Here is a 27,670-nt window from a genome sequence, read left to right as displayed (position 1 = left end):
GTAGCGTGGGGGCCCCTCGGGGCACTCCACTGGATTCGCAGGGGCCTTTCGGGCCTGAGACCTTGCCGCTAGGGCCCTCAAGACCGCCTTCAGAACCGGCTGAGCGACTCTGAAGCTATTCGTGGGCCTATCTAGCAGGGACCCATGGACTGCTTGTCCCTCAGTTCTAACATTTTTTTTCATTTTTAATCTTTTTTAAATTTATTTGCCCCCCCCCAAATAGTGGATGAAATCTGATGACTTTTTGGATTTTGAGGGGGTTTGCCTTGGGCCCCTGTAAGTTTGCCCCCCCCCCCCCTGGAGGAAATCCTGGCTACGCCCCTGACAGAGGTCACCATTTGACCTATGACTTTAAAACTGGTTACCGTTGACTTCGTCTCGTGACTACCTATGTACACGATGCTTTCTTTTCGCGAGGCTCTTGCTCAATTAGGGGCCAAACGCGAGGGGGTCGTACCCCCTTGTGCCGCCGAAAGACACAAAATGGCTTGTGCCGGCGAGCGTTAGAGTGGATGTCAAGGTCACCTGAAGGTCAGGTCAGGTCATTGACCTTTGATGACCTCGGTTCACTTTTTCGAGTTTTACATGTTTCTAGAAAATATTTTTAGCTGAATTCGAATTCAGCAACCATTTGAACATTTACGGAGTAGTTTTGGTGCCTTCAGCCTTCGTAACATGTTACGAAGCTGTCAGAGGGGGTTGACACCAGTGTTTGTCATGGGCCGGGCCATGGGCTGGGCTGGGCTACGGGCTGGGCTGGGCCCTCAAATATGAAGGATCGATGGTGGGCTGGGACCTGACCTGTTAAGTGCACACAAAAAAATATTAACACCTTTAGCGGTGTAATTGCACAGTACATATCTGAGCACTTGAGGAAAGTTAATTTAGTCCCTTCCCCGCTTAAACTACTCGCGCTTCTAAATGAACACCAGGAAGAAGGTAATAGAACACTGTTAGGAGGGTTGGGTGTTTTACTACATGTACTAAAACACCCAACCCTCCTAAGCGCGGCGTCCGAGGGAAACCGAGGGAAATCCGTTCGACCCCCTGTGAGTACGAATGCAAGGGTTAAAACAGCTATCTGACTATTTATTTACGCATAGAGCAAGGTCCACAGACATCGTGGCTTTTCAGTTGAGGTGATAGTGAGGTGAGTCGTAGAATACTATGGCAAGGATACGGATGGGATTTGGGGACACTTTTTTGTTTTCTGGGTTTTAACGTAAGGTTCTGTGCGTCGCTGGGACTGCGGTGGGGGCACTCCTGGTCATCTGTTCATGGATGGTGGACTACTTAGAGAAAAAAGTGATATATTTATTTTTAATATGAACTGTCATCCATGTCAACATATTGCAGAAAAAAACAACCTGGCTCCACAATTTATGTATTATGACTCGAGAAAGTATATTGCTACAAGTATTTTGTGAACAGTACCGTAGCTGAGAGCCAACATACGATGACGATCAAATAACTTCAACCATTTCCACGGCTGCACAATTAGCTCCCCGTTATCCCAGCTTTGCCATCTTGTATTCAGGCGCATGGGAAAGGAGGATAAAAAATCGGCAAAATGTGCGCCGCTAGGTAGCCGGAAAGCTTCACTAAATGTGAAAATTTCGATCGAGTAAGCCGATTGGCCCTTGGTATTAGGAGCTGTTGCATTCGTATAAGGTTCTTCATGAAAAAGAGAAATGACTGATCAGTATGATAGTTATCATTGCGACACTTTTAACCTCTGAGTCACCATTTACGTCTTAACCATAGCCGGCCTAGTGGAAGGGAGCTCGATACAACCCCTTAAGATATTATACAAGTTCTATTCACTCCTTATGATATCTTAACTTTTAGCTCCACTGAGCCCAGAAATGATTTTTTTGCGAAATAAATTCGCGGTAAGCGCTCATGCTCAGCGCCGAGGGAAGCAAAATATAAGACTTGTAATCTGTCTAAGTCATCCAAATGAATATCAGTTCACCAGGGGTTAGCCCTGACCCGTTCCGTTCTCCAAAACATGTTCAACATTCGACACGTCTCAAACGTGTTGTTAACTTGTTCTGCCAGGAGTGTTGGGATCTTTTTTTCTGCCAAAAAACAAGGTCATATTTTCAGGTCTTCAATATGACCTAGAAGTTTACATGAGACCTTAAAATCGAGACCCTTTGGTCTACTCTCTTAGATAGAAGCATTTTTTTTTTTGCAAAGCTGTATCTTAATTAGGAGCCATACGAAAGGCGTATGTTTCAGCCACCTTCCCTTGTGCCGCTGAAGGATGAAACGTAGCGAATGTCAGTGAGGGCAAAAATCTGCTCCATGTCAACGCAGAAAGCACCACATATCCTACAGACAACACCATTCCCTGACCACTGTCTACACCTCTGTGGGTGTGACATGCGCATCACTCACGCCTACAGCAAGTAGAACCTACACATTCTTGTGCGCGTCACTAGTCCGTACAGCCCACTGATGGCCGCGTGAATGGCGGCCCGCAAAACGGCGCCGTGTTGTGCGTTTCTCCGTTTGACTATGGCCACTGGAAGAAGCAGCGGCACACACTACGCCTGTGTCAGAGCTCGGCTGCCCACTGTGCTGGTCCCTCCTTTATGTCCGTCCAGATGGTCCCCCGTTTGTGTCTCGGCAGAGCGGCTCCACACCCCTGGCAGATCACGTCATCGCCAGATGTCCGCGCTCAGGCCCAAACCTGCGAGCAGATAGACCAGAAGAGTCAGCGTCTTCCTGGACACATCCAGGGAAGGAAACAATCAGCTATCACGGCATTAGGTTTTGTGGTTCTATTTTAGGTTACGAAGCACCGGACGCATAGAAACGCGCGGCTTCGCTCTTACTGGTCTTGCTGAGGCGCAAGAACGTAACAGGCCTCATAAATCGGGCTATATGTACATATATTCATGCATGAAGCATTGAGCTGCTTTATCTTCACTTCCCCTCGAGAAATCATGCTCCAGCAACTCCTCATATAGGTTTTCCGCCCGGGGCGCCACCTCACCCGCTCTGGGTCTCCCTCCCTCACCTTCAGCGTGAAGTCCCAGCTGCCGGTGCAGAAGGCGGTGCCATCCGGGCTCATCTTGAGGCAGGAGACGCGGTTGTCGTGTCCGTAGAGCACGGTGATGCGCTGCACCTTCAGCGAGTCCCACACGTTCACCGTGTAGTCGTTGTAGCCGGCGAACAACAGCCGACCGCTCACCGAGAAGTCGAGCGCGTTCACACCGAAAATCAAACTGTCCTTCGTGTAGCAGGCCACCTCGCGGTCGGCGCGCAGGTCGAACAGGCGACACTGCCGGGGTCAACCGGGGTCAAGGTCAGAAGAGATCAGATACGAGTTTAAGGTCAAACGAAGTCCTCGGGGCTAGATGAGGTCAGATAAGGTCAAACATAGGGACGGCGAAGATGGTAAAGACGCTCAATATGAGACAAAGAAAGGTCACACAAGCTCATCCAGCGTCAGCTGAGATCTTCAAAAGACACGTTGAGTTAATTTTCCTGCTCCCTTCTTAGTTCGTTCTTTCAACGTTTTCCCTCCATCTACTCTTCTTTCCTCCCTCCATCTCACCCACACCATCCCTTCCGAAATCCCTCCTCTCCAGCCGACCCCTCCACTCCCCCTTCACTTTTTTCACGGACCGTGGCGTCGTCTGATCCGGTGGCGATGGCGTCCCCGCTGGGGTAGTACTTGACGGTGTTGATGTCAGCAGCTGGGCCCTCGAACGTCTGCACGTAGGAGCCGGTGCGCATGTCCCAGATCATCGCCGTCTTGTCGCAGCCCTGGCCGCCAGACGGGACATAAAGACAGGGTTAAAACTCAGGAATGTTGATGAAGGCTGGACACTGGACAAGAACTGTGTTGACAGAAATTAGTGAAGAAAGGTGGTTACATATATATTTACCGTAAGACGTTCATTCCTATTCCATACTTCCCGGATAATAGACAACCTTTTCAATTATTTCTGCAGTCTGACAAAGCAGAAAGTTGCTATCTGGTCATGCTTTTTTATTCTGAAAGTTGCGTGTTTATGAAAAACATACCAATATTGAGAGCATCAGGAAATACATTCACTCAAGGAAACTCACTCTCTTCCCTCTCGGTAGAGGCTAGTGACGGCTTTCATGGCTCCTTGCCAAAGTGGCCGTTCACCACGGTTAGGCAGAAAACGTGGCTGAGCAATATTTCGTCCGAAACGATAAAAGCCGTAGCCCGCATTCAACCGGCAAATAGCTCTACGCCTACGGGCACCCATCCCATACGTACACAGCAGTACTACCTGCAGCCAGTAGATGGCGCTAGTGACTGACGCCTGTTGATATGCTGTGCCGCATAGCAGATAAGGATGAAAAACGTTCCCCTAGATGGCGCCTGGGGTATTGTAGCTACTAGCTATACTCACGGCTTGTGGCTTGCAGTCACGAGCTATATAACGCATTTGAAATCAATGTCTGCCGATTATCTAGCTAGCACTGCGTGAGAGAGAGGGTTAATTTTAGATGTAGGTATAGCCAAACAGCGAGTCTAGTGATAACATGCTCTCGAGCATGTTCTCGAAAGAGAATGAGAAAAATACGAGTAACTTTATTAGGACACGCTTCTTTTGTTATTAAATGAGCACATATGACAATGCAAATTTAATGGGAATAGCATGCTATAGAGCAGGGACGTAGCCAAGGGGGGGCGGAGGGGGCGCCCGCCCCTCCCTTGGGGTTTTCAGGAGGCCCCCCGAAAGGATTCAGGCCAACGTGGGCCGAAGGCCCACGTTGGCCTGAATCCTTTCGGCCTGAATCCAACGTGGGCCGAACAAAATCACGTCGGAGGCGAACGAAATTTACGCGGGAATCTAAAAAATGACGTCAGAACAATCAGGGCCCTCTGACCAGTCTGACAAGTGACAGCTAGGGTCCTTCTCATCTCCTGTGAATAACCACTAGTGTCTGTGTCTGACCGCTAGGGCCCCTCTGACTCCTCAGTAGAGAGGAGGCCCTCTGTGGGTAGGAGGCCCTCTGTGGGTAGGAGGCCCTCTGTTGAGAGGAGGCCCTCTGTTGAGAGGAGGCCCCCTTAGAGAGGAGGCCCCCTTAGAGAGGAGACCCCCTGTAGAGAGGAGGCCCTCTGCAAAAAGGAGGCCCTCTGTAAAAAGGAGGCCCTCTGTAAACAGGAAACCGTCTGAAATCAGAAGGCCCTTTGAAGAGAGGAGGCCCTCTGTAGAGAGGAGATCGTCTGAAGAGAGGGGGGCCCTCTGTAGAGGAGGACTCCCTCAGTAGAAAGGAGGTCCTCTGTAGGTAGGAGGCCCTCTGTAAAGTGAAGGCCCTCTGAAGAGAGGAGGCCCTTTGCAGAGATGAGGTCCTCTGTATAGAGGAGGTCCTGTGTAGAGACGAGACTCTTTGAAGCGAGGAGGCCCTATATAGATAGGAAGCCCTCTGTAGAGAGGAGGTCCCTGTAGAGACTAGAGAGGAGGCCCTCTGTAGAGAGGATGCCCTCTGTAAAGGAGGCCCTCTGGAGAGAAAGACACCCTCAGCAGAGAGGAGGCCCTCTGTAGATAAGAGGCAATCTGTAGAGAGGAAGCCCTCTGTAGATAAGAGGCCCTCTGTGGGCAGGAGGCCCCCGGTAGTCAAAGACAGCGTCGTATATTAAGTACATAGAGTGGAGGCCCACTGTAAGCAAATTACCTTCTGGCTTCTGGTCCCTGCTACTCTCTATAGAGAGTTCTCAGTTTTCACTATAGTGAGAACTGAGAACTCAGGAAACTGTACAGAATAGACTCCCAACCGCGTCCCCGCCCACTGTAGGAAGGGACCTCTGTAAGGAGGAGGTCCTCTGTAAACAGAAGGCCCTATCCTATGTAGACAAATTAGTTGTATAAATGCGCTCAGAGAAATCATGCCGGGTGCCGTCAACGGTTTTGCCGTCAACGGTTTTACCTGCAGTGGGCAAAAACTGCCAAAATAGCCGATGTTTTCGGAAACCAGTTTTCGGCAATAACTTTCCCATATCAGTCCATCCATATCGTCGAGCCAAACACAACTATAAGGTGTTTTCATCGCTCTAGCATGCCTCTATCAAAAGTTATTCGCGAAAAACAGTCAGATACCATTGGTGACCTGAGATGACCTCAGGGTTATAAAAACGGGTCACGGGTGCCATTTTCATGTTCAGTGTGTCAAAGATACTAGTAATTCAGTGTTTTAGAGTGTTTATAATGACTTCCGTCTAAAAAAGCGATTTTCAATTTTAGATCGCAAAATTGACCTGACCTTATGTCATCGATATCAAAATTCCAAGACCTATATTTTGTGCATTTTGTCGCTCTTGTGCATTTGCATCTCTGAAAGTTTCAAAGCGTTTGGTCACTCCGTGTAGCTTTGGCAGACATTGAAACTTTTTATGTAGTGAGGTCATTTGACCTGACCTGGTGGCCTGACCTTAAGTGACCCGGGTCTGAAATTTTCACAACATATGTAGAAATGATGTAGGATAAAGTGTGCCGCGCCGCCGTTTTTGAGATATTCAGGGTGAACTGCACGGGTGTTTAAACACCCCCGGCAGGGTGCAGGTTAATGCATGAATACAGCAGCCCATTTCTGTAATATATGCCTGTGGCTGTGTTGGTATTTTTACGTGGATGCAATTACCCCAACCATTTATCAGATCGTGGTGATATTCCCATAGCCATGCTTCGCACAACTCATAATAATTTATTTGACCGGTAAATTAATATATATCCATCGATTGTTTGTTTCATCTACGGCGTAAATGAAGCAAACCACCTGGACCTAGGAAAATTTTCTAACGAAACCATGTTTTACTTACAGCAAGTAAACGTGGCATCATTCACACAGAAAGAATTGATAACCGTATAGTTTCAATCCTGCAGACGTCAGTCAGGTCAGAATCGTGACAAGCCCATTGGAAAATATAATGAACTGTGTCCTGCTTCGAGAAAACGAGTCAAAACCACCCAATTCTTTCTGAATTACGTCAGATTATCTGATCTGCAGGTGGCATTTACTGACAGGGGCACCGGGAAGGATCTTCTGAGGTGAGGTGAGGTGAGGTCATCAACAGTTTTTAGCCATAGCCAATAAATCACGACATGATGGGGCTAAATAGTTGTTAGTGTACCAAACTGTTCGCCTGGTCATGAGCATGACGCGTTGATTGGTACCCAGCGTGACCTTCCTAGGTCAGATTTTGAAGTTGACCTATCTATGTAGGTCATTATAAACCATGTTATTTGTTATGACCTCTGGCGACCTCAATATTGACCTGACCCAAAAAGTTGTTTACAAAAGTCGTTCAATGAACTTTCAAACGCCGTTGCCGTTTGTCGCTACGATTCGTGCTTTTCGAATTCTGACAGGGGCCAAAAAGGCCCCCGCCTGATTCAGAGTCTTTCAGAGCCCGCCCGGAATACGGTTAAGCGCTTGAACGATATATGATAATACACCAAGTGTTACTCTGACCGTTATCCAGTATCCACCCATTCCTCGCAGATCCTCCCCCTCCTGCTGCGGTCCGGCCGCCACCGCCGCCGCCGCCGGCGCCCGAGTTTTTTTTTTGCCAGTTACCATGCCACTCGGTGACTTGTGATATGCTATGTTTCTTACCGCTGCAGCGGTAAGAAACATACCAGTGCGCTGGCCATATGAAAGCTGAACAAAAGTGAATGCATCATGTTGTATGTAATTACGTAGGCATGAGACCCTCCGTAGAAAGGAGGCCCCTTTAGGGAGGAGGCCCTCTGTAGAAAGGAGGCCCCCGGGATCCCTCCGCCCCTCCCTTGGCCAAATCCTAGCTACGTGCCTGCTATAGAGCACGTTGTCATTCGACTCGCCATTCGACTATATGCAATTGTACAATGAACATTTACCGGTAACCTCATCTACGTGGCAGTACCTACTATCTGAATAATTAGCAGATATTAATTTCAAATGCATTATGCGTCCTCAAGCCACAAATTGTCGGCAACTATAACTGCAACACCCCTGGTAATTATAGAAATGCGCTGTCATCCTTAATTGTTATGCGGCACAGCATACTAACAGGCGTCAGTCACTAGCGCCATCTATTGGCTGTTGGGAGCACTAGTGTAGCACTGGTGTACCCAAGGAGATATTTGCTGAATGTCTGCGGTTTTTGAACTACGAGCTGATTTTAATGATTGACTGATTGGACTACTAATTGGACTAGCTAGTTAGACTACGAGACGATTTCAATTTTTACGCGAAAAATTAACCCGCGCACCGACGGGGGGGGGCGGATATCCGCCCCCCCCTGAGGTTTTTCGCGAATAGCGGGAAAACCGCGGCACGTAGCGCCGCGAAATTTGGTATGACTATTCCCTTATCAATTTTACACATGGTGTGCAAGTTTGAACCTCCTACCTTTCAAGGTCAGGTCACCAGGTCACTTTGAATGACCCAACCTCAAGTCACTTTTTTGCAACTTTGTCACCGTGCCAGAGCTACAGTAGATGTCGGAGGCCTTTGAAAGTCGCAGGATGTTATTAGGTCATTAGTAGCTACAATTTGTATATCTCGGAATTTTGATATCGGTGACCTAAGGTCAGGTCAATTTCGCGACCTCCCCATTATAAGTCAATGGGGGAAAAATCAACTCCCTGTTTTTACCACTAAAACGGGTCGGAATGGCCCCATATACCATACATGACTTCATATACGATCAACCTTCACTACCTTGAGGTCTGTTTTGCTGTTGGGCAGCTGTGAGGTCATGTGACGTCATCAAAGGTCACCAAAGGTTTTTGGCCAATAACTCCGTACAGGAACAAGATACAGACGCGTGGATGGTCTCATTGTGTTCAGCTCGTCAAGACGCATCGAATGATATATATGATGACCTCGAGGTCACGTGACCTGAGGTCAACCTTTGACCTTGACCTTTCGAGGTCAACATATATATCATTCGATGCGGATTGACGAGAGGATCACGATGATGCCCTTAGTTTGTTCCTATCTTGACTAATTCGAAAGTTATTCGAGAAAAACTCTCTCCATATTCAGCGCCGCCATTTTTACTTTTTCGACCCCTGTGACGTCATCTTTGACCTGACCTGAAAATGACCTTAGTAAAAATTGTAGATCTTGACCGTGCGTATCCGATGCCGTTTACCGCTTGTCGCTATCTTGCTTCGTTCTTGAGATCTCAGGGGGGGGCGGTCATCCGCCCCCCCCCCGTCGGTACTAAGTTGGCGCAGACCCCCGTCGGTGCGCGGGTTAACATTTTGCCCACCTGAACGACCACTCGGGCTTCAAGAGCTGATTTTGTGACCAAATCCTCCAAGGTTGCAGCATCAAAATCGCCTACTTACCGCCGACACGAAGGTATTTCCCGTCTCGGAGGGTGCCAAGTCGAGGGTCATCACGTCTGCCGTGTGTCCGACAAAGTTTTGCAGCAGACTGCCGGACTCAACGTCCCAGAGGGCGCACGTGGCGTCTCCGCTGCCCGTGAGGATCTGCTGGTCCGAGTTGGGGAAACAGCAGCACGAGATGTAGCTGATGTGCGTGCCGACCGTGTGCTTTTTGGCCGACATGTCCTCCTCCAGACTCAGCGGGTAGATGGTCACCTTGTTGTCCAGGCCGCTGTCAGAACAGGGGTGAGAAGTTAGTACATTCTGCTACATGCCAAAGTCGTGACGATGTTGCATTCAATAATGACAAATGATAGGCCACTGTTGCTTGTTCGGTTCTGACCATGAAGTTGGGTAAAGCTTTTTTTTAAATAAATTATGAACAAATTTTGATTGATCTTCGACTCTTCCGTCTCTTCCGGTTCCGGCTCATCTGAGTGTAGGTACGAATAAAGCGGCTAAGTTCTTTTAGTTTTGATCCCGCCACGGCGTGGGAGGTAAATATTCATAGTTCGACAGACGACAAGAGCAAGGTGACACTTAAAACACTTAAAAATACCCCCAAGGATATGCTATTTCACCCGAAATTAACACAATAACACACTATACCTAATCTCATTTGGGCAAAGATGATGTCCAGCTTTTGCTAAGCTCCCTGTCCATTTTAGCCAAAATTGCCATGTGCATTATGCATGAGCATAAGAAATGTAAGATTTACTCGTATGTAAGGAATAGAACATGCGCCATTCCGTCTCACATCTCTGAAAGCAGTGTACTTATGCGTGCCCTGACAGTAGCAGTGTGAGAAAATTGGTTCCTGGCTGCAGATAATCGCGAGTACGATAAGGGCAAAACGCAAAGCACACCTCACGGAACAGAGAAACAAAAGACAGTGACAGAATGACAGACGAACGCTTGTTCTCTCCTTCTCTCTCCTTCTCTCTCTCTCTCTCTCTCTCTCTCTCTCTCTCTCTCTCTCTCTCTCTCTCTCTCTCTCTCTCTCTCTCTCTCTCTCTCTCTCTCTGTCTCTCTCTCTCTCTCTCTCACTCTCTCTCTCTCTCTCCCTCTCTCTCTCCGTCTCTCTATCTCACCCTCTCTCTCTCTCTCTCTCTCTCTCTCTCTCTCTCTCTGCAGAAGAGCAGTGCCTCTCCCCAGGGGCATCTCCATAATTACGCATTTCCAGAGTTCCATGACCCATGGCCTCAAGAAGCGAGCGGCGCGGACCAGCGCGGACGCTGCGAGGTCATTGTGCGTTTCAGCGCGTCGAGGAGATGGCGTGCCCACGCATTTACATAACCTTAGGAAGTATAGGTACACCTGGTGTGGTTTCATCGCTGTATTATCTGCACACCACAAGGTAGCTTTTGGATATACAGCTTAAAAGAAAGGGCAGTTGAAAAAGTATGATCAACTTTCGTATCTATCCTACCCCATTTCATCAACAGGTCTCAGGGAGGGGAAAAGGTGACTATGCTTGTGTTCACAGCTGTTGGCTCCGGTGCACATATCTTGCTATCAACAGGTGATGGCCGATCAGAATCAGCTGCAACATCGGTGCCAGATAACGAGCGGCAGCCCGCGGTTGCGGGAGGGTCGTACACTGCTCAGCTCTGACCCTGAGCGCGCGCTGTCAGTACTTCGGCTGGAATGGAGCGGACAGACCATGGACAGTGCATGATCTACATGCAAAGCAGCAATACCGGCTCTTCGGTGTGACCGATTTCTTATTAACTCAAATCGTATCTTCTGCACACCTACTCAAGTATGAACTGAGAGACAAACCGAACGACCGAGGTGTTGCTTTCGCGGTCATCGAGGGAATAAGAGATGAAGGTATCCCGTCTAACGATCAATTATGCGAAACGTGAAATGACGATATCCCATGAAGGGATTATTAGAACAGTGTAACAAAAATACTCCGGATAGGCACTCGCGCAGTGGATAGACAGTCGGAAACAGGAACAGCTGGCGCAATGCATCGGTAATTTTGCAGCAAGAAGACATCGAGTGAGTTTCGTGTTATCAACATCAGGAAGGGTGATGAGGAATATACATTTAGAAGGTACATGGTTATGCCCGAGCGTTAATTACGACGCGGCTGTTCAGATACGCGACACACAAAGTACGGCGCAGTGATTGCAGTGACGGTGCGTTGACCTGAATGTTACGTAGCGACGTGTTATTTTAACATGCTTGCGGTGCGGTGACGGTATTTAGATATGAATTGCAGGTGGCGGCCTGCGTAGTTTGTACGTTGTGAGTAGTATGAACACCGGTACAGATTGTTGTGCATTGTTCGATAGGGAGCGTGTACTGATGCTACATTGCACTATGGTGGTGGTAGATTAGAATACTGCGATATGACAATTGGTAAGATATGTGAATGCTATATAGAAATACCATGGCGCCGATCGCCGGCCGCGCCAGCCCCGAGACGGGCTATAGAGACGGGCGCGGCCCTGTGCGGTGAATGTGCGAAGGTATAAATAAGCGCGTTCGAGACCTTCTCTCTCTCTCTCTCTCTCGGGCTCTTGCTCTCTGGTTCGCGCGCGGGCAGTGGTGGTCCCGACGCCGCCCGTGGTGGTCGCCTTGTGCGTCTGATCTACAAACATGTAAGTTCTTGGGCCTTATCTCCTGCCCAGTCGGACGTCTCTAACCGGACTCTTGCCAAGCCCTATCCACGCCACTGGTTCCGACCGGCGGAGTGAAAGGGTTAGAGCCTGACTTCGGTTGAGTCTCTGCTGCGGTCGGAGATATGTCTCAGGCACAGACACGCACATTAGTCACACTGGCGTAGGTAACAACATTTCAGGATGGCCGCGGTACTGTGGGCAGTTTTTAGGTTCAATTGATTGGTCTATATGTCTTTTTGAGACACGGTGTTTCGGGACTCGACTCAGTCCATTTCGGCACGTTTGGTTGCTATGAGTCAGTCCCACCCCTTTGGCAATATTATTTCGGTGTCATGATTTCGGCTTGATCATTGTTTCGGCTTTCATTGAATGTTTCGGCACTTTGGCAATATTTACTTGATGACTTTAGCAGTGCACGGTTACCGTGACATTGCTCGTTTTCTGGCACTTTTGTTTGATTTGTTCGCTTTTATTTATTTCGGCCTTTTCATTTTCAATACATATTTAATATGTATATCTTACTCCGTTCTTTTTCGAGGTTGGAAATGATTGTGGAAACGCTGGCAATATGATGATTCGGACGGGTTTGTGGGACACATGGTTTTTGGTCGATCAGTAAATACCCCTAGACAACGGCTAAAGGATTGTTGAGTGTTAAGACGATACCCCTAGACAACGATGAGTAGGATTGTGCAGATGACACAGATTTGAATACCCCTAGACACACGAGGAATATTAGCAGAAGGTACCACAACAGCCAGTAGGCCGGCCTGAATCCTTCCACAACCCATCCTTTATCCACTCTACATCCTCATCCTTCTCCCAGTCATCCTTATCCTTATCCCCATCCCAAACACCACTTATAAATTCACACTGGGGGCTCGTCCGGGATGTGATCTTAATCAGTTCGATTAAGAGACCTGGAGATGGGGCATCTCCTTGGCCCTACTGGCTTTTGCTTGTTTAATAACCTTGTTTATTATTTTGTTTATGGTCATTGTTTCCGGCTCCGAACTGTAATCACATTCAGTCTGGGCTCGGCCATCAGTGAAAGTGATTGAGGACGGTAGGTGCAAAACACGCACAAACAAATTCTGAGGGTCGGTTAGTGTTCACAGTACCGCGAGCCTGAGGTTAAGTTTGAAATTGAAAGTTACGGATACGGAATTGACACGATTATTACACACAGACAACGGGACTGGGAAGGTGCGCGGAGGGCGTTGACCTCTTCGCACGGCAAGGGTTACAAACACCTGTAACCATGAGTTATTCGGTGCCTTCATTACCAGAAGGTATTCTTCGGTAATGGTGCAAATTCGCATGTTGATCGGCTCGATCACGAAGCCTGGATGTGTTCCTGCGTCAGCATGCGGTTAGGAGGTTGTGGGTGCCGGGGGTTGCATCTTGATCTGCTCGATCAAGAGACCCGGGCGTGGTCCTGTGCCGACAGGTTGTGAGAAAGTTGTGTGCGTGCTGAGATTTGCATCTTGATCTGCTTGAGCTAGAGATCTGGAGGTGTTCCGGATTCGGAATGATGTTAGGAAGTTGTGTGGTTGGCTTCTGATTGGGTCATAATTCATTATAACGCTATTTCTATTAGGTTTGACGTTACTCAGCTGGATTTTGCTCCTCCTTCAAATGCCATTGTAACCGGCATGGTCATTTTTCATGACATTTTATGACATTGTGGCCTTCATGTTGGGGAAATTTTTCGGCTAATTTTGCAGTAGTATAGCTTCCATGATATCTGGAGAATTAAGCGCGGCCAACGTCGGTTTAATTGGTTTCGTAGGGAATTTCGGGCATAAGATCCATTTGATAATTTCATGTGACCTTATTCCGACTTGCATTTACAGCAGCTAGCATCGCCTGGTGACAGCCCGTTCGTTTTTTCACGGTATAATGGTCGATTAATATTTTGGTTCTGTACCGTGGTCCGTGAATTGCATCGGATTTCGTCAAACTTAAAACATTTTTGCTGGTTTATTTGTATCTCAGTTTCCATTTTAAAAGCCTGTTATTGCACTTCGGATACGTTTTTTTTTCAACAACATCCAATTACAGCATGGGAAGTGACATTATCTCATCTCGGTTGGTTTTGTTCCAAGGGTCTATAGTATGGCGATAAAGCATTGATTTCTTACAAAAATTGGTAGAATATTATAATTGCCGCTCAATTATTTCAATAGCAGCTATGCTTCGGATGTTAACGTTTCACAGGCGGCTCTCGCAACTCCACTTTTTTCGAAGTCTCTGTTGGCGAAAGTGCGGCTCGGTCGGTGAAAGCTTTCAGGTGGAAGTAGGACGCCACTGTACGCACACGCACTCGCTCAAGGCTAGCGGTGACGTGTTTACTGCGCGCCTCACGGTCAAGGTCACCACAGGCCGTTACACCGATTACACCGGACAGATTCACCGGAGGACAGCAGGGCAGAGTTTGTGAACACCTGGGCTGTGTCAACACCCGTAGTTGGAAAATCATGAAATGTTTAACGTATTACAGTAACATTTTATTTCACAATAACAGACATTTAAGGTACATATTACAGTAAATGCTATTTTCAAACTAAAGACTTTTTATCACAATTCAGTTAGAGGTTAAATTTGCTGGTTAAATCTTGGCTTTCCTTTGATGTGCATGATTGTGGAATTGAGTATGACCTTTCGTGTGTTACGTGCTAATTGATCTGTGACATGTGTGTGTGACGCATGAGAATTGATGTGAATGCTTAGCGCTTACAGCGTGACTAATGACACAATGACTAGACGATCATCCCCTGTATCAAACAAGCTTTTGGTCGACGGAGATTTAAGGGATATTAGGTATTGACTTTTGAAACACTAAAGTAAAGTGTGAGGACCAAAAGTAAGCTCAGCTTACCATGACGGAGCAGACGTAACGACGGCTTTGACGTAATGTCTCACAGGATATGTGCATTGTGCAGGACAATCACAGACGGAAATTGTTACTTGGCAGGCGGATACGGTTATTATAATAATTTCGGCACTGATACCTAACGTAGGCACCGGGGTTAATGTGACGGTGATACGGGACGACTCGGCCGCCACGCGAGGTGGGGCCACCAGCACGTTGAAAGACTACGGCTGGGATGAGGTCATCTGGCGATCGGGTGCTTGGAGTGTCCGGACGTAGAGTCTTAGATAGGAGGATAAGTCGCCCAACTCTACGGGCCGGGAATAGCGTATAGGGGCAACTCCCCCTGGGCAATACGCGCTGCGCGGCTGCGCCTGATCAGCCAGCCCAGCAGTTTTGGACACTGCCAGTGACGAGGCGCCAGAGGGGTACAGATCGAATAATGGGTGACGTCTGTGACCCCACGACAGTCATTGGAAGAGAGGATATCAGTTGCCCTCGTTTCCGTTTTCCTTGTTCTAGCGATATGGAAACCCGAAGGCGTGAAGGCGTCTGCCCGCGGGGTATGACGGAATTGGCGTGGACTGCCCAACCACGGCCCCTTCAGCGACGGGAGGAGACGAGAAATATTATAATTCGTGCCCGAAGCCGACCATTCGGAAGGTTTCGCTCGCGGCGGCGATGCCAATGGCAAATTTCGACTCAAGAGACGATTCTTTTGTCGAGGACAGGCTCGTGGCCATCTGCTTGACAGTGGTGTCAAGAGGTCATGAAAACCCTTGGGAGAGGGTGGAGGCGTGCGGTCGAATTGGTCTAAGGGAGACGATTCGAAGTCTGAGGTCTTCCTGCGGGTAAGAGGATGGGGAAGATGATGCAAAAAGCTAGAGACGACAGCGAGTCCGCGGACAGCTTGTCTGGGAAGAATCCACCTCTACGTTTGCGTCGGTTCATGCAGCGGTCACGCTGGAGGTCCACAGGGACCGGTGACCACCAGGTCGTTTAAGTCCTATAGGGATATATAGGGCGAGTAGAGAGTGAGAAAGAACGTGCACAATTCGATGCATTTTGTGCAGCGCAAGGATGCATCTTTTGAGTACATCTTCACTTCGACGATCTGGCTACTGAGCTGGATTATCTTTTATCTGGTTTGGCGTAACTTGCTAGGTGTTCTGTGAACCAGGTGAAGCACTTTTTAAACCTTTTGACAGAATTCGAAACAGAAAATGTCGGAAAGATTAAGTGCGTTGCGATCCAGACCTTGGATGGTCGTGAGGACAGAGGAATGTCGCTAACAACAACCGGACGGTTTTGGGGCGTTAGCACGGTGAAATATTTCGTCTTTTGGTTTGACGGAATCAGCCATTTAAGCATACAAAATATGCCACAAATTGGTGACATTTGTTTCAACATCAAAACAGGGAAACCGGTCAATTACCGTAAGGTTACTTTGGTTAAAAGTTTTTCATATCAAATGACAGTAAAGGTCTTGAGATGAGGTTTTGAATTTACGTAGTACACGTCTGATATCTTGTTGTGGATGAACACGTGATAATTCTCGATGGACTTGCAACCCAATTTACCCAGTGCACGGTCTTGCCGAATACCAGATTAGCGCGAATTTAATCAAAAACCCGACTTTCGATAAACTGTTATTTATACCTATCAGTGGGTAGGAAATTGTCTGAAGTTATCGGATAGAACCTTATTTTTAAGCCACTTTACCATTTGAGGACTTATATCCCTGCCGAAAGTAGACCCACGCTCCGGTTCCTAAAATCGGGCTATGGTACTGATAAATATGTCCAGTTTTCAACGTAAATTTTACGGAAGTTTCGAGAAGATATATGAGAAAATAACATATCACCGGATAGCACAATTCATGATGAAGCTGTTTCTGCTATCATGGTAGCTTTTCAATGAATGGTTTTTGAGTTTAATGAGTTAGAACAAGAGCCCTGCATGTGTATCGTTCTCACGATAGTATTTAATAAAGAAGTTGAAAAATGTCAAAATGGATAAAAATGGATATGACGAATAGGGCATGGCTGAACTCTCCGCACGTTTCTGAACATAAGCGAGCAAGTTTCAGCTGCCAGTTTTTGCCTATTTGCCGTCAACTCAGCTTTGAACATGTCTAGTCGGCCGCCCTACGTGACCTGACCAAGGTCGGGGGCGGCGCGGCCGGACAGGCTCCAGCCTAATAAACTATCTCAAGCACACGAAATCGTGATTTCATGCACTCCTTGCAAGGTCCGATGCTTCACTTATGCATTGTTGGTCTTACGTGACGTCATTTATGACGTCACTAGGGTAATAAGAGTTTTTCGTCAATAACTCCCGATTAAATTGAGCTAGCGAGTCGGGAAAGCCACCAATGGACTCAGGAAGACTTGCCGAATCGAATGATATGCAACATGACCTCCTTCAACCAACTTCGTGATCTGGAGGACGCTGACCTGACATTGACCCACGGTCAACACCTTAAGTTAACTTCAGCCGAACAAAAAGTATACCATTCGACGCGCCTGAGTGAGGCGAACATGATGCTACCAAAATTGCGGCTGTGCGGCATTTTTTCGCGAAGTTATTAATAAAAAATGAATCCGCGCCTGGGTCACTTGACCTGACCTCAGAGGTCACAGGTTGGCCTGAGACCTTAAAATCGGATACCAGTCGCTGCGTCTCGTAACGGCGCACACGCTCGTTTTTTTTCCGCGGGGCTCTAGCTCCATCAGGGGCGAAACAGCGACGGGGGTCGTACCAACCCCCTCCCCCCTTCGGCCGGCGCGTATTTTGAAAACCAATAAGTCCGGCGAGGGGTAAGTGTCAGTTTTGGAACCAGAGAACCATTTTCAGTGGATCCGAGCGGCGCTGGGATTAAATTCGCGCTAAACTGGTGTTCGGCCACACTGTGCAGTGACCGCTACTGAATGTCATAACCGCTGGTCTGTTGACATGGGCGTTTGCAGAGATAAGTCGGACAAAGGTCGGCGAGATCAACTCAACCAGCGACTGCTATCCCATAAAGTCGTGAGTTTCCTTATAAGACAACAGAGTGACTATACCCCACTGTTGGGATAACGTAAAAACATCCTCTGAGAATGTCAACAACCAAATGGTCGGGTGGCTCTTGTCTCGACTAGCACGATGTCCTCTGACTACCCTGAGAGTGCAAAGGCGGAATACGGTGATCAGTTGGCGTTCAGGGGCAAATGGTCGCAGGTGTCCTCAGTCGAACCCTTACGATGGCCAGTAATGTCACGAGCGGGATCTCAGCTCATCGGTGGCTAAGACGCAGCCAAAGTGGGATGACACAGCATGAGATGCTGTGAGTCTCCAAAGGAACATTCGTTCCCCGCCCCCAGGATCGGTCGGCCCCATACACGTGAGGAACACTTCACGAGTACTGGTACGTCGCTTACCGTATACAAAGGTGGCAATGTTTAACTCCTACGAGGGGTCAAACATCACAGGCGAGACCCAGGCGTGGCGGCATCTCAAGAGGTATTCTGTGCGACTACCGGGCAACCATGGCCGCCCCGAGACCTTTGTCACTATTCTCGCCCCGCACACTCAATAAGTAGGGATGAAGACATTTGTTGCAGAAGTTCTGACAACAGATCAGCTCACCATTTCCTTGTATAACAGAACCCTCCCGTGAGGAATCAAACGACAGGGACAGCAGTACGAGTAAAGGTAACTCATGGAAGTAACAGACTTCCAGCCCAATTTCCAACGGACAGTGGGTGAATGTCATGCGGTACGCAGCACAAGATAACGGGTCAACCGTCCAGTCTTCAATTTCCTCAGAGGTCAGATTTAACCTTTGATATGGTGTGGTTATGTGGTAGAAAGGATTGCTTCGTTACAGTTTCAAATTATTCATGCTCTGGTCATCAATGGGAGCCGAAGAAGGCCGGGGGCTAACGAATAGGAAACAGACGTTATCATGTAGGCATGACCGAAGGTCTGTGTTCAATAGTTATAAAAACTATTATTTCGTGGAAAATGTTGTTTTACTTAGGGCCATGTACTGGTAACCAAAACAGTCAAACGGCGTGGCAATAGACGTGGGCGACGGAATCGTCATGGCTTGGTGATGTCGGACACTGGACTGTGGACATGTGGAAGCAACCGATTTTGACACGATTGTCATTTAATTTAATCGTCTTAAAAGCTAGTTCAAAAACACATTGGCGGTAATACGAGTACATAGAGGCAAATTGGTTCAGAACCCATAGGTGGTAATCATCATTTTGTTATAAAAAACGGAGGAATGTGAGAAAATTGGTTCCTGGCTGCAGATAATCGCGAGTACGATAAGGGCAAAACGCAAAGCACACCTCACGGAACAGAGAAACAAAAGACAGTGACAGAATGACAGACGAACGCTTGTTCTCTCCTTCTCTCTCCTTCTCTCTCTCTCTCTCTCTCTCTCTCTCTCTCTCTCTCTCTCTCTCTCTCTCTCTCTCTCTCTCTCTCTCTCTGTCTCTCTCTCTCTCTCTCTCTCACTCTCTCTCTCTCTCTCTCCCTCTCTCTCTCCGTCTCTCTATCTCACCCTCTCTCTCTCTCTCTCTCTCTCTCTCTCTCTCTCTCTCTGCAGAAGAGCAGTGCCTCTCCCCAGGGGCATCTCCATAATTACGCATTTCCAGAGTTCCATGACCCATGGCCTCAAGAAGCGAGCGGCGCGGACCAGCGCGGACGCTGCGAGGTCATTGTGCGTTTCAGCGCGTCGAGGAGATGGCGTGCCCACGCATTTACATAACCTTAGGAAGTATAGGTACACCTGGTGTGGTTTCATCGCTGTATTATCTGCACACCACAAGGTAGCTTTTGGATATACAGCTTAAAAGAAAGGGCAGTTGAAAAAGTATGATCAACTTTCGTATCTATCCTACCCCATTTCATCAACAGGTCTCAGGGAGGGGAAAAGGTGACTATGCTTGTGTTCACAGCTGTTGGCTCCGGTGCACATATCTTGCTATCAACAGGTGATGGCCGATCAGAATCAGCTGCAACATCGGTGCCAGATAACGAGCGGCAGCCCGCGGTTGCGGGAGGGTCGTACACTGCTCAGCTCTGACCCTGAGCGCGCGCTGTCAGTACTTCGGCTGGAATGGAGCGGACAGACCATGGACAGTGCATGATCTACATGCAAAGCAGCAATACCGGCTCTTCGGTGTGACCGATTTCTTATTAACTCAAATCGTATCTTCTGCACACCTACTCAAGTATGAACTGAGAGACAAACCGAACGACCGAGGTGTTGCTTTCGCGGTCATCGAGGGAATAAGAGATGAAGGTATCCCGTCTAACGATCAATTATGCGAAACGTGAAATGACGATATCCCATGAAGGGATTATTAGAACAGTGTAACAAAAATACTCCGGATAGGCACTCGCGCAGTGGATAGACAGTCGGAAACAGGAACAGCTGGCGCAATGCATCGGTAATTTTGCAGCAAGAAGACATCGAGTGAGTTTCGTGTTATCAACATCAGGAAGGGTGATGAGGAATATACATTTAGAAGGTACATGGTTATGCCCGAGCGTTAATTACGACGCGGCTGTTCAGATACGCGACACACAAAGTACGGCGCAGTGATTGCAGTGACGGTGCGTTGACCTGAATGTTACGTAGCGACGTGTTATTTTAACATGCTTGCGGTGCGGTGACGGTATTTAGATATGAATTGCAGGTGGCGGCCTGCGTAGTTTGTACGTTGTGAGTAGTATGAACACCGGTACAGATTGTTGTGCATTGTTCGATAGGGAGCGTGTACTGATGCTACATTGCACTATGGTGGTGGTAGATTAGAATACTGCGATATGACAATTGGTAAGATATGTGAATGCTATATAGAAATACCATGGCGCCGATCGCCGGCCGCGCCAGCCCCGAGACGGGCTATAGAGACGGGCGCGGCCCTGTGCGGTGAATGTGCGAAGGTATAAATAAGCGCGTTCGAGACCTTCTCTCTCTCTCTCTCTCGGGCTCTTGCTCTCTGGTTCGCGCGCGGGCAGTGGTGGTCCCGACGCCGCCCGTGGTGGTCGCCTTGTGCGTCTGATCTACAAACATGTAAGTTCTTGGGCCTTATCTCCTGCCCAGTCGGACGTCTCTAACCGGACTCTTGCCAAGCCTATCCACGCCACTGGTTCCGACCGGCGGAGTGAAAGGGTTAGAGCCTGACTTCGGTTGAGTCTCTGCTGCGGTCGGAGATATGTCTCAGGCACAGACACGCACATTAGTCACACTGGCGTAGGTAACAACATTTCAGGATGGCCGCGGTACTGTGGGCAGTTTTTAGGTTCAATTGATTGGTCTATATGTCTTTTTGAGACACGGTGTTTCGGGACTCGACTCAGTCCATTTCGGCACGTTTGGTTGCTATGAGTCAGTCCCACCCCTTTGGCAATATTATTTCGGTGTCATGATTTCGGCTTGATCATTGTTTCGGCTTTCATTGAATGTTTCGGCACTTTGGCAATATTTACTTGATGACTTTAGCAGTGCACGGTTACCGTGACATTGCTCGTTTTCTGGCACTTTTGTTTGATTTGTTCGCTTTTATTTATTTCGGCCTTTTCATTTTCAATACATATTTAATATGTATATCTTACTCCGTTCTTTTTCGAGGTTGGAAATGATTGTGGAAACGCTGGCAATATGATGATTCGGACGGGTTTGTGGGACACATGGTTTTTGGTCGATCAGTAAATACCCCTAGACAACGGCTAAAGGATTGTTGAGTGTTAAGACGATACCCCTAGACAACGATGAGTAGGATTGTGCAGATGACACAGATTTGAATACCCCTAGACACACGAGGAATATTAGCAGAAGGTACCACAACAGCCAGTAGGCCGGCCTGAATCCTTCCACAACCCATCCTTTATCCACTCTACATCCTCATCCTTCTCCCAGTCATCCTTATCCTTATCCCCATCCCAAACACCACTTATAAATTCACAGCAGCACTCCTGTAACATTACGCATTCGGTACTGACCCGCAGCAGACGGCGTTGCCGCTGGGCGCGTACGAGCACGCCATTACCCAGGTGGTCGGCATAGTGATGGCGTGTTCCTTATTGGTGGTAAACGCGTCCCACAGGATCATCTTGCCGTCCTGTGAACCGTGGAGATCTTATGTGTTAGATGTCTGTGTTGGAAACGCCGGCGGCGGCTGTCGGAGAGTTTAAGTCAATGCTGTTTCGGGCTTTGACATTCAGAAATCCGGTTTGTTTATTTTTAGCATGATGGTACAATTCGAGGAACTCGTGTATTTGTGGGCGCTACTATTCTTACTAAGCTGTAAGTTCCATGAAACTTTAGTCTTCATGACCCGCCATGGTCTCAGGTTACCTACAGGTACCTACCGAATTAGAGCAGCATACCTAACATTTATGCGTCCTCTGACCACCCCTCAGCTCTCAAATATGCCTGACAATAATTATCTACAACTGCGCATCACTATCACTTACAGATTTCATACTGGTTGACATTTCGTCATACACATTTCGGTATTTCCCTTGTTTGCACCTCTTGACGCCGCGGCGGCCGGATCTGGGATCTCCAGAACCGGTAGTCCAAACACGTTCTCCTCCCCCTCTCTCTCTCTCTCTCCTCCCTCCTCTACCCTGGGCCTCCCAAATTATCCTGGCACGAACCCCGCAGCCGACGGGCGCCGTGACCCGAGAGCCCCGTGTTTACCGGACACCTTAGCGCCGACGCACAGATTACGTCACTGCCGTGTGATGACGTCACAGACCCACCTGTGAGGAGGAGACGATGTGACGTTTGTCCAGCGACCAGTCGAGAGCCAGCACCTTGCCCTGGTGGCCCTTGAGGACGCGACGCGACTTGATGTTGAGTGGCCCGCATGGCTCCAGTCGCCCGGCTACCTTGTCCACTGAAAGAATAACAAATTGGCAACTGTCGAGACTCCACAGGAGCAGGAAGTAGGTATGCCTCATCAAGGAACATTTTAGAACTTGACATTTAGAACCTTAGCTTATGGAATCACCGAGAGCTATGTGTGGAAATGGCCATTCTGTTAGAAAGGAAACTAACGTTTGTACTTAGCACAGGCCACAGAATAAGATGTTTAGGTATATTATATGTATATCCAACCCTTTTAATGGCATTTAACACTACGAGGACGAAAAATATGACCGAGGACTGAAGCTCCTATTGCTACTTTTTGCTAGTAACTATTGCTTTTTGTTCCAGGCCAAAAGGCCAACCTTGATAAAACCTTGACATCAGCTTGTGACAAATTGTTATCCCTCCAGCCGAATGGTAAATAGACACTTAACCCGCGCCCGGCTGGGGGTCCTGGATTTCCACGCCCTATACTGGGGAAGGTGTTTGAACACCCCCCCCCCTTCTAACTCGGCTCCTGGGCCACGTAGCGATACGCAGAAGGCGGCGTTCGAAAGAGCGTCAAAAATTATGAGGAAATCATTTCGGTCAATTTTTTGCTCAGGTCAAAGGTCAGGTCACTAGAGGTCATTGAAGGCAAAATTTCGCCGATTTCCAGGTCGAATGTCGACAATTTCCAAGAAGCCAACGCATAACTCGGGAACCAAAAGAGCTACAGCGCCGAGGAAAAGCGCATCCGATAGCCCTTTAAACGCCCTTTCTGAGTAATTTTCTCAGATTTGACCTAACGTCAACGGTTTTGCCTGCAGGGGGCAAAAACTGCAAAAATAGCCGATTTTTTCGGAAACAGTTTTTCTGCAATAACTTTTGACCCAAGCCTTGTACGAGCTTACTTTTACCGGCATCGTGTTCCTCTCGTCAAGACGCATCGAATGAACTATAACTTGACCTTGAAAGGTCAGCTTGAAAATTTGACCTCAGGTCAAGGTCATGACCTGACCGGAAAGGGTCATGTTATGTTGCATATCAATCGATCCGTATCGTCGAGCAGAACACATCTAAGGCGTTCTCATCGCTCTAGCATGCCTCTATCAAAAGTTATTTGCGAAAAACTGAGATATCATTCGTGACCTAAGATGACCCCAGGGCATAAACAGGGGTCACGGACACCATTTTCATATTCAGTGTGTCTAAACCACTTGTAATTCAGTGTTTGGGAGTGTTTATAATGTCTTTCGTCCAAAAGAGGCGCATTTCAATTTTCTCCCATTGACTTAACCCTCGCCCTGGCAGGGCATTTTTCATAACACGGCCTGGCAGGGGGGGGGGGGTCGATGCGACCCCCCCCCCCCTCGCGATTGGCTCCTATGGCACCTAGAAACACCAAATTTGGTAGGTAGGTGGGCCCCCTGGAGTTCTCGCCCCTGTGCAAATTTGGTTGCTCTAGGTCAATATTTAGGGGGGTTTTGGGGGGGGTATAAATGTAAAAATTTCGCTAAAAACAGGTCAAAAGTTTTTCGCTTATAACTTTTGATCTAATTAAGATAGAGCAAAAAGAAAAGCACCAGTGAACTCAGCACGTCAAGGCGCGTCGAATGATATACTTTTTAGCTTGCTGAAATGTACTTAAAGTTTTTCTTAAATTTTAAGTAAACTTAAATTAATAAATTAAGTTAAAGTTAACCAAATTGCATCATATCGCATATCATTCGATTCGGCTGATCACCAGGAACACAATGATACCATTTTTTAAGCTCTAGCGTCATTATGTGCCAAGTTATTGGCAAAAACGTCATTTGACCTCAGTTGACCTCATTTGACCTGACCCATGGATAAGTACACCAAACAAAGAAGCACCAAGTGACCTGCTGTTAAGTACTGTGGTTTCAAAGCACAAAAGTGATAGAACGAAGCGGATATCTCCAGTATTTTCCGAATTTAGTATTTTCCCATAGGCTTAACATTACGACGTAATGACCTCTAACTGACCTCAGGTCAGTGACCTCAAAAAACCCGAACTATATGTTATACAACTCGGTGAACTTAGCACATCCTGAAAGTTTGAAGGAAATCAGTGCAAAACTCTGAGTAGGACAGGTGCAAAAAGAAAATTGAAATTTGACCATGACCTTGTACCGGTTTTTCTGACCTGGTGACCTGAGTCACCCGGGCCTGAAATTTTCAGGTCATATGTAAAAAGGTTGCCCCATAGGCTGTGCCAAATTTGGCGGCGCTGCGCGCCGCCGTTTTTACGCTATCTTCGAAAAACCTTAGGGGGGGGGTCGCATCGACCCCCCCTGCCAGGGCGAGGGTTAAAGCACTTTAAAACAATTTTGCGACCTCCCCACTTGGGGAGGTCGCAAAATTGACCTGACCTTAGGTCATCGATATCAAAATTCTGAGATATACATTTTGTACATGATATTGCTCTTAGCGATCGCTGAAAGTTTCAAAGCAATCAGTCACTCGGTGTAGCTATGACAGACATTGAAACTTTTTATGAGGTGAGGTCACTTCAAGTGATCTAGTGACCTGACCTTGAATGACCTTGGTCTGAAATTTTCACAACATGTGTAGAATTGATGTATGATAAGGTGTACCAAAAACGGCGGCGCGCTCCGCGCCGCCGTTTTTGAGATATTTGCGAAAAACCACAAGGGGGGTGTTCAAACACCTCCCCCAGCAGGGCGCGGGTTAAACAGACAGCCTTATATAGCACTGGAAATATTTGCAGCTAAAGATGATGAATTGCAAATCTGTTACCACTGCACCGGTGACGGAAAATCCCGACTCTCTCTCTTCCCTAATTGCTTCGTGTCCAATAAATATTGGTGCGACGTTCCTCCTTCGTCACACGCGGCTGGATTTTTAATGAAATATCGTCAACAATCAGTGGCTGGCCTTTGACAAGGGAAATGTCAATTGCATTAGCGACAGAGCGGCAATCATCCGTGTATCTACTTAAAGATAGTTTTCATTGTGTCTGCTACTTCTAATAAAAGAGGCCGCCAGCGCTGATGCGATACCTTGGACCTTGAGAGGGTTTGCTTTGCTTGGGGGAAACTCGAGCCATGACAGTTCATCTAGAAAGATGCAAATAACATCCACGTGCGCACAACGCACGTTCACTGAAAAGGTTACATACATGTTACATATAGAAAGCATAGATTATTACGACAGACGAGAGTGCCTATCCGTAGTCGGTAGACGGTAACCTTAAACGTACCCACGCACGTCGCACAGTCAGCTGGCTGCATGATAGCTGGCTGTTGCAAGAGGACTATTGGAGTGGCTGGCTTTTACCACCTTTAGCATGTTTGGCGTAATATTATACCGAGAACACAGAAGGTACTCTCCTTCAATATCTCTGGGAGTGGTGGAGCCGCCGCCGGGGACCGTACTCACGTGTCACATCGTTCATTTTCTGTCGCTCCTCATCCAGTTTGACCTTGAGTGACTCGATTTCCTTGCGCAGCGCCTCGACGCTGGTCTCCTGACCCTCGCTGGCGGCGCCGTCGGCTGCCATGGCGCCTCCGCTTCTCACGCGTCACCGCCGTGAAAGGAGAGGGTCACCCACCACCGTATCGCACCCCGCACCGGCCGTCAGCCGCCCGACAGACGCTCAACCACCGCCCGTCCACCGCCCCACAGCCGCCCGCCCTATCTCGGGCAACTTCCGGCGGCGGCGGCGGCGGAGGCGCGTCTGCGCACTGCTATCGAACGCCGCCGTCGTCGGTGGTGGTGGCCCCGTCGGTCGTCGGACGCCGCCGCTACCTTCGCCGCCGCCGATGTGGATCGATTCCGATGAGGCCCTTCCCCCGCCTGCTGACCTCCCCCCTATTTCCGATCTGTGCCTGGCGACAGACTGGCCCGGTCATGGAAGGAGAGGGAAGGGGAGAGGGCCCGGCAACCATCAGAGCGAAGACGGGATGCTGGATAAGCATTTGGTGTGGGTAACGAGGGAAAAACTGACATCCTGCGTGATTGGCCATGAAGTGATTGGGATGAATTAGAGTGTAAGAAATGGGTGAGATTCATGGAGGATTTTCCTGAGCCATGTATATTTATCATGTATGTGCATTTGCAATGTGCGTGACCTGTCCCTTCTTTCCTATATTCAGGATCAACGTTTAACCCTCGCCGGACCTATTGGTTTTCTACATACGCGCCGGCCGAGGGGGGGGGGGGGAGCGGGTACGAACCCCCCCTCGCCGTTTCGCCCCTGGTGGAGCTAGCGCGTCGCGGAAAAAACGAGCGTGTGCGCCGTTACGAGACGCAGAGGTTGGTACCCGATTTTAAGGTCCTAGGTCAACCGGTGACCTCTGAGGTCAGGTCAAGTGCCCCAGGGTACGGTTCCGTTTTTGGTGAATAACTTCGCTAAAAACGGCCGCAGAGCCGCGATTTTGGCAGCATCGTGTTCGCCTCGCTCAGGCGCGTCGAATGATATACTTTTTGTCCGGGTCAGGTCAACTTGGGGTGTTGACCTCAGGTCAAGGTCAGGTCAGCACCCCCAGGTCACGAAGTTAATCGAAAGAGGTGATGTCGCATATCATTCGATTCGGGAGGTCTTCCCGAGTCCATTGGTGGCTTTCTCGACTCGCTAACTCAATTTGATCAAGAGTTATTGACGAAAAACTAATATGACCTTGATGACGTCATAAATGACGTCACGCAAGGTCAACATTGCAAAAGTGACGCATCTAACCTTGCAAGGAGTGCATCAAATCACGATTCTGTGTGCTTGAGATAGTTGGAGATCGTTCCCGGCGCCAGAATAGCAGTTTGAATTTTTCCCCATTGACTTATAATGGTGAGGTCACGAAAATGACCTGACCTCATATGACCTTTAGGAAAAATCCGAGATATACAAGTTGTGAGACTCATAATGGATACTAGATCCTGCAAGTTT

General features: G+C 48.2%; 1 protein-coding gene across 1 annotated transcript; it reads right to left on the bottom strand.

Moving 5' to 3' along the window:
- Window positions 1–1,368: 1,368 nt before the first annotated feature.
- On the bottom strand, window positions 1,369–26,606 carry LOC122377749 (guanine nucleotide-binding protein subunit beta-5-like). Its single transcript, XM_043358131.1, has 7 exons — window positions 26,167–26,606; window positions 22,653–22,789; window positions 21,888–22,006; window positions 9,333–9,603; window positions 3,640–3,780; window positions 3,029–3,292; window positions 1,369–2,698 (listed from the first exon to the last, which is right to left on the bottom strand). Exons 1-7 carry the CDS (start codon window positions 26,285–26,287, stop codon window positions 2,687–2,689), a joined length of 1,065 nt encoding a protein of 354 aa, XP_043214066.1. The 5' UTR covers window positions 26,288–26,606; the 3' UTR covers window positions 1,369–2,686.
- Between the last annotated feature and the right edge of the window lie 1,064 nt (window positions 26,607–27,670).

This window comes from Amphibalanus amphitrite, unplaced genomic scaffold (assembly GCF_019059575.1).
Source record: "Amphibalanus amphitrite isolate SeventyFive unplaced genomic scaffold, NRLGWU_Aamphi_draft 000049F_arrow, whole genome shotgun sequence".
NCBI classification, from domain to species: Eukaryota; Metazoa; Arthropoda; class Thecostraca; order Balanomorpha; family Balanidae; genus Amphibalanus; species Amphibalanus amphitrite.
This window is presented reverse-complemented; position numbering and strand designations above follow the sequence as displayed.